General features: G+C 35.9%; 1 protein-coding gene across 1 annotated transcript in view; it reads left to right on the top strand.

Moving 5' to 3' along the window:
* Positions 1-952: 952 nt before the first annotated feature.
* LOC148942317 (mannose-P-dolichol utilization defect 1 protein) overlaps positions 953-8,252 on the top strand; it is a 47,356-nt gene continuing 40,056 nt past the window's right edge. Inside the window, exon 1 of the mRNA XM_089102882.1 lies at positions 953-1,103. Coding sequence (XP_088959008.1) covers positions 959-1,103 — 145 coding nt within the window. The 5' untranslated portion in view covers positions 953-958. The remainder of the gene's footprint in view (positions 1,104-8,252) is intronic.

The following is an 8,252-nucleotide window of genomic DNA, read 5'->3' as shown; positions in this document are numbered from 1 at the left end:
TAATTGGCATTACAGACCTTATAATAAACAATTTTTTTTTTTATCAAATATAATATTCTGTTCCGACCTCAAGAGGGCATAACTAGTATTTTACTGATTTATTAATTTACTCCACTCCTTCCAAAATACAACTAAAATTCATATTTACTGATTTATTAATTTACCCAGCTCTCTAAGAAACAACTAAAATTCATATATACGGAAATATATTTTTAATCAAACTTTCAAAATATGACCGATATTCTTAGAAATGTGATTGACGTGTTTACAACTCCTTATTTCCCTATGAGACAAAAAAAAATGTTAATTTGGCTGAAACAACCGGTTAAAGTCTTAACTTTTACAAAAGATCAAGTCTTATAATCATGGAGCAAGGATATCAAATTTGCTAAATTATCGACCATGGAAAATCTATATTATCACTTTCTTTTGAAAGTAATACCTCATATTATACAGTTAGTAAAGCATGTTTTTTATCTTGTATTATTTCTTCTTTTATCTAATTGCATGGTGATGGTCTTGTCGCTACAATCATAGCCAATAAACCTTTTGTTCTAAGGGAATTCTTTCGTATCAGCAAAAATGAGGCAGGGATAAACTGCTGAAAATTTAATTGTGCTCGTTCTCTTGATTTTGGATATGTAATCTTTGTTCATCAGCAAATGACGATTCAAAGAAGAAATTCCTAAGTATATATTAAGAAAAAATGTTTATGAATATAATGAAGTATTTTGCTTTAGTATTTTGCTTGTCAGATTTATTTTTTTAATCGTATTATTATTCCAGCATATCTTAATAGTTAAAAGATCTGTTGATATTAATTCTAACTGGAGAAGCACGAACATAATGCATAGCATCTGTATATTCTGGAGGCCAATGTTTGACGCCAACGAGAAGTTTTTAGATATTATTTGACACTTTTTCGGAAACAAACTGGCGTTACTTTCAAATTTTGAAAATGGAGAATCTTAAATCCATTCTGACCAAATCTGGCTTGGTTACAGAAGAATGTTTCGCGACATTATTCTATGATTATGACTTTCTAAATACATCATGTTTAAAAGGAATAATCAGCAAATTCCTTGGTTATGGCATTATTGCAGGTAAGTTCAATTCTTAGTTAAAGCATAGGCCTAGGCTAACAATTCACTGTGTTATCAAGCTACTTGAGGCTGACAATAGTGCATGCGTTCAACCGCCACTCCAATATATTCAAGTATTCACCATATACCCAATGGCTAGTAGACTAGGGTTGAAGTTTCTTATGCAGCAAAAATCAGCTAGGCTAGGCCAAGGAAAAATCAAAAGTAAATCTCAACCAGTAAAGTTCTACAAAATCATATTATTGAGTTAGGATTAAAGTGAATACACCATTCGATGCCTTTTTTATGCTGATTACAAATATAATAAGCATTTCTATCAGAAATGAATTTCAGCCCCCCCCCCCCTATACAGGTACCTAACCTAACCCTGAATTGGCATATATATGGGGGGGGGGGTGAAATTCATTTCTGATAGAAATGCTTATTATATTTGTAATCAGCATAAAATAACCATTAGATACCTCTCAACCATTAGATTCTAGCCTATGTTCAATTCTTCTCATGGTAAAATTCAACTTCAGCAACTTTTGGCTATCTTGAAATGGGGCTAGGTTAGAAAAATGAAACTTTCAGGGATACAGGCTAAAGTATGTCCTGGGAAAATAGGCTATTTTGAAGTACCTAACTCCACTCCTTCTCCCTCTAAAGGATCCTGAAATTTACCTACATAACAGATCTATACCCATTGAAATTTTAACAAAACAACATTTTAACCTTAATTTTCAGTTATCAGTTTCTTTTTCTCTTGCCTTAGCTCTGAAAATGCAATTTCAGCTATTGGAGCAGAATTTTGAGTCATATCAATGTTTTATTTCCAAAATTTAGGAAATGTATTGGCATATCTTTAAAACCTTATAAATCAGGATTGAGCAAAGTTATGAAGCTGAAAACAATTTTCTTGCACTTCATTTGAGCAAAAGATCTGTTGTGTAAAGTTTCACTTCTATAACTCACAGATTTTTAAAGGTAATCAAAGGTCAGGACCCTCTAGAGAGAGAAGGAGTAGAGGTAGGTACTTCTAAATACCTTCTCAGGACATACTTTAGCCTGTAGACCCATCCCTGAAAGTTTCATTTTCCTAACCTAACCCCTTTCCAAGATAGTCAAAAGCAGGTTAAGTAGAATTTTACCATTCTTATAAATATTGAAGTTAATGTTTAAATTATGTTTCAGCTCCTGTAACAGGATAGCTAGGATTGGCTGATTGTATACAGGCTACTAGCCTAGGCTTGTTAGGATTAACAACACATTTTTATATTTCTGTTGGAAATTAACTTTACCCCCAGAAAACCAGCCCCCTAATGTTCAAATTATTTGAAAAAAACTATGTTTTCTAAAGAGTTAAAGAGGCTGAGTCACAAGTTCAAACCTTAAAATGGACAGGGATTAGGAGGTACAGTTGGGAGCTGCCACCCTCCAAACCCCCTGCTTTTGCAGCCTTTAAATAAAAAAAAACAAGTTTTATAAACTGAAAGTAAGGAGTGACATTAAAACTTATAACAAACAGAAATTATTCTGTATATAAAAGGGGCTGTCCCCTCTTCAATGCCTTGCTCTTTACACTAAAGTTTTTTATTGTTTAACAAAAATAGAGTTGTGAGAAAGTCAAACTTTAGCATAAAGAGTGAGGTGTTGAGGAGGGGACAGCCCCTTTCATATATGGAATAATTCCTGTTTGTTTTAAGTTTTAATGTTTCTCCCTACTTTCAGTTTAAAAAACTTGTCTTTTTATTTAAAGGCTGCAAAAGCGGGGGGTTGGGGGGGGGGGGCAGCAGCCCCCAACTGTACCTCCTAATCCCTGTATGTTTTAAGGTTTGAACTTGTGGCTCACCCTCTTTAACTCATAGTTTTTTTCAAATAATTTCTGCATGTTTTTGTACAGTTTATTACTTATTATTGCTTGACTAACTGTTAGCTGATTGTGCCAGGAGTTAAAGTTGGGGGGCTACCTACTCCCAAACCCCCTGCTTTTGAAGATTCTTGTGTTAAGGCTTTTTAAGATTTTCATTTTTCAACAAAAAAAACTTCTGGGAAAGAGCTGGAATTTTTGGAAGCTTGCAGTCAGTCTTGTCAGCTAAGAGGACTATTTTAATCTAGTTTAATAATGAAATGCTATGCTTTTAGGAATTTCAAAAATTAACATGGGCTCTTATAGGAAAACAAGGTTTTCCATAAATGTAAATTTGGGGTTTTTTTTTTGGTCAGAAAATATCAAAAGGCCCTAACAGGTTGAATTCTGCCTTGAATGAGTCCTCATTCACCTGGATCTGTTGCCAACTGTGGAGTTTAGGCATGTCAGATAAAAAAAAAAATAACCTGATGAACATTAAGTGCCTATATTTGGTTTTTGGAAAACAGGGAAGGAGTGATCAGATTGAGCTGAAATTTTGAGGATAAGCTCCCAGGCCCTATGAAAGCTTATCCTCTAAATTTCACCCCGATCAGACAATGTTATAGGGGGGCTGTGGTGGGAGGGTTGAAACTTCCGGCCCACTTTCCCCCATGAAGATAAATTCGGAGGGGGGTAAAATTTTGCATGTTTCTTAGTTTGAGCTTAGGCCACAAAATGTGATCACTGTCGTCTCTCTGCAACCGCTAGGACCGGAAATTGCTTAACATTGTGTTGTGTTGCCTCTTTAAAGAGGCACAAGTGTGCCTCCTTGATATGCTGTGAAGTAATAATTTTTGTTTGTTTTAAGTTCCAACTTCATTCTTTACTTTCCCAAAAAAAAGTGTTTTTTATTTTCATCAGACGAGACAGCAGATTTTATCAACTTGCATTATTTAAATCTCTTGACATTCCTCAGTGAGTGATTTAGTTCTGAGACAAATGCTGATGCAAGCTTTTGGGGGCATGCCTAAATTAACATGAAAACTAGGTTTTTCGTAAATGTAAATTTGGGGATAATTTTTTTGGTCTGAAAATATCAAAAGGCCCTAACAGGTCAAATTCTGCTTCAAATGAGTCCTCATTCACCCAGATCTGTTGCCAACTGTGGCCTGTAGGCGTGTCAGATAAAAAAAAAATAACTTGATGAACATTAAGTGGCTGGATTGAGAAGGAGTGATTGGATTGAGCTGAAATTTTGAGGATAAGCTCCCAGGCCCTAGGAAAGCTTTTCCTCTAAATTCCAGCCCAATCGGACAACATTAAAGGGGGGGCTGTGGCGGGAGGGTTGAAACTTCCAGCCCACTCTCCCCCATGAAGATAAAGTTGGAGGGGGTGAAATTTTGCATGTTCCTTAGTTTGAGCTTAGGCTACAAAATGCAATCACTGCCGTCTCTCTGCAACTGCTAGGACCAGAAATCGCTTAACATTGTGGTGTGTTGCCTCTTTAAAGAGGCACAAGTGTGCCTCCTTGATAAAAGAGGCACAAGTGTGCCTCCTTGATATATACTTCAAGTTGTAAATTGATTGCATGTATACAACTCAGGGTATATATATATATATATATATATATATATATATATATATATATATATATATATATATATATATATATATATATATATATATGTATATTATATATATGTATATATATATATGTATATATATATATATATATATATATATGTATATATATATATGTATGCAAATTAGGGGATGTGGGTAGGTAACTTGCATTTCCAATGCAAATGAATGTTATATTTGGATTCATGAGCAAATTCTGTTTTAAAGGTATGTCTGTTTCTTAGCTATATTGTTAGTGAGTTAATTTTCATGAAGCAGAAGGATCACCAAAGAAGACTTGGACTCTAATAAATAAATGCCTGAATAGGCAAAAAACCGACACATTTCATGAGACCATGATAAATCTTGATGAAATACTTTCAACAACGCAATGAGAAGTAGCCAACATGCTCAACGACGTATTTGCAGGCACCAGAGAAGCAACCATAGAGAAAGCTTATGACCAGTCAACTATCTGCAGAGCATAATTATAAAAAATACCCACTTTTGTCATCTAGCTCCTCTATGTTTCTGTTACCTGTCACTGAAGTTGAGCTCCTAAAGATTGTGCAATTCATGAAAAACAGTCATTCCAAAGGTCCAGATGGGTTGTCAACTTACCTCATCAAGAAGACCATGAATTGTTATGGCAGTTTTATTACACTTGTCATCAATTCTTGCTTTAAGGACAGAATGTTTCCCTCTATTTTCAAGTTGGTAATGGTTATACCCTTCCACAAAGGTAGCACCCTTTGAACTACTGCCCTATCTCTATTCTCTCTGGTTTTTCAAAAATTATGGAGCGTTGCATCTAGAACACAGTGATGAATTATCTAATCATGTCTAAGTTCTTCACCATGCATCAGTTTGTATTCAGGCCTGGGCACTCTACCGGGCATGCTATACTGGTTTTACTATAATTTCTAAATGATGCAATGGACCGTGACCATATACCAGCTACAATATTTGTGGATTTGAAGAAAGCATTTGATACAATTTGTCTGGTTCTTCTGGGTAATATTGACAACTGCAGAATAAGAGGCAATGCTCTCTACTGATTCAGTCTTTACTTACTGGTAGGAATCACTTTGTGGATGGAGGTACAGTAAGATCGGTAAAAACCCAATCTTCTGGATAGATAGGAGTACCACAAGGTTCAATTCCTGGACCATTACTGTTTCTAATATACATCAATGACCTTATGGACGCAATCGCAGGTGATGGACTTGTTCTACTATTTTCAGATGACAATTCTGTCACAGGTACAGATGAATCATCAGTCAGAGAAAACATCTGTTGTAGTCTAATGAAGCTATTGAAGTGGTTTGCTGACAACTGCATTGTTTCAAATTCATCAAAGACCCATTTTATCATCTTTTCTCACCTTTCTCTTGCCCTGCTTTCACTTTCTGAAATATCTGTCCATTTTAATAGAGAAATAGTTATCATTTCTAGAAATGAATCTTGTAAGTACCTAGGTCTTATAGTTGATGAAAATTTATCTTGGAAGCTTCATCTTGATAGACTAAGGATTCAGCTAGGAAGGAATGTAGGGTTACTGCGGTATTTAAAATTTTACCTCCCCTTCCCTGCCCTTAAGTCAGTTTATTATTCTTTAATTCATTCTTATTTTTATTATTGTCCCATTGCTCATGTAAATACTTTTAAATATTGAATTGTGCCCCTTCAACATCTTCAAAATAATTCAGCTAAATTGCCTTGCTCCAAAATTCATACTGAACGATCCCGATTTTCTCCAAAAAATTCAATAATAAAGTTTTGGAATATTTATGAAAGTTATGTGGATCGACATTCTTCTATTTCACTTTCTAAAAATAATTTAAAACTATATCAAATAGATAATTAGTAATTATTATGAAGGCATGGTTGCCAGTGCCAGTATTTATTTATAAATGGTTGCCGGTGCTTGTGTTTAGTTATATGTTTTGTATTTGATTTCGAATGTGGACTGTGAGTTGAATGTGGTGTCTTATTTTCTTTTTTATGGTGTGTATTTTTATTGTTTATTACCTTAAATTGCATCTTCTAGTGACTAAGGTTGAAGAACCTGTAGATGTTGCCAGGTAAGGTTGACTTGATAATCTTCATGTCACAGTTGGATTATCACTATTTACATATATACAGGACAACAATTCATAACACAATTCATAACAATAGGACAATTTTCATATTTACAGAACCGTTTGGTTTTGTTGTTGGGTTCACTATATGTATTGGCGGCTGGGCATACTTGGGGATTAAAGGGGGTGGGTGGCATCTAATAGATCCTACTCTATGATGCTGGTTTGTCCCAATGTGTCTTCAGCCACTTGCCACTCCAATCACGGTCAACACCAACCTTGAAGCTATCAACTGATCTGGCCAACACAGTAGATTTGCTAAGTGATTTTCACAATGGAACAATGCAATTGGTGAAGAAGTTGAAATTTTTGTGCTTTCTGCTAAATGTTTGATGCAGTTTTATGGGATTTCCTCATGTTCTGGTATATTCATTGTGATCAAAAACGGGCTTGGTGGTGTCACTCGTCATCATCTTAAATGCAAGGATCTCTCTAAAGTACATTAGGGTAGGTAGGTCAAGCTTTTCTAGTTGTTGCTTGTAGGAGATTTGTTTTTTCGCAAAAGGGAGCTTGGTTGCTCTATTCTGGACCTTCTCAAGAATCTCCATGTCACACTTAAAGTGGGGGTTGGCAACCGACATACCAAACTCAAGATGGGGACAAACAAGGGCTGTAAAGGATCTTGATAAATCTTGGTTGGCAACTTGTTACTGAACACTTGATCAAACCAAGGACCTTTTTTGCCTTAGCTGCTTGGTTCTGACAGTCACTATGAAACTTAAGCTTATCTTCAATTAATGCCTTAAGATCATGCTCTTCCTTGGCATTCTGAATGGGCATCATTATCCACTGGGCAACATCATTATCTATCTGATTTACTGACAGCTTGATGATCAGGTAGCAGTGAGACAATTTATCAAAGGCCTTAGCTTGATCCAGTAGGAACACGTCGACTGGGAAACCCTGCTCCAGCAGATCAGTTACAGATCGATGAGCTAGTATAAGATTGGTTTTGATAGACATACCTTTCCTGAAGCCATGTGCCACCAAAAAGAAGGCCTTTCATTGTCATATGCGCTATGATTGCATCATTTACTTTCCCTACATTAAGTTTGACTACAACTGAGGTTAGGCTCATAGGTCGATATTTTTCAGACCGGGTTCAAGATCCTATTTCGAATGTTGGAGTAATTATGGCTGTCTGCACAAATCTGCAGGTAGGCTACTAGTCAGAAGAGACAGCTTGAATAGAGAACAGAGCAGCTCTGCTGCTATATCTGCAAGTTCTTAAAGGAGCCTGGGATGTATACCATCTGGACCTTTAGCGTTGTTGGGGTCTAGTTTACTCAGCCTTTTCTTAATCTCATCCATTGTGACATAATTTTTGGCATATGGTGCTTGACCATTCTGAGGCAGAGCAGTGGTTTGTCAGTGGGGTCTACTGAGAAATTGGATGCAAATGTATTGTTCAGCAAATTTGCAATGTCTTCCGGATCTTCCAGCTTTTTTTCCTTCAGGTTTGAACAGGAATGGCATAGTTCGTGTACTCTTATCTTTAGCAGATATGTATCTCCATAACCTTATGGGGTATCTTTGATGTTTCATGCCAAGTTTTCT

The sequence above is a fragment of the Artemia sp. Qi Xiang Cuo genome, chromosome 17, assembly GCF_049724085.1.
Source record: "Artemia sp. Qi Xiang Cuo chromosome 17, ASM4972408v1, whole genome shotgun sequence".
NCBI classification, from domain to species: Eukaryota; Metazoa; Arthropoda; class Branchiopoda; order Anostraca; family Artemiidae; genus Artemia; species Artemia sp. Qi Xiang Cuo.
Note: the sequence above shows the minus strand (reverse complement) of the source record. Positions and strands in the feature narration are given on the sequence as shown.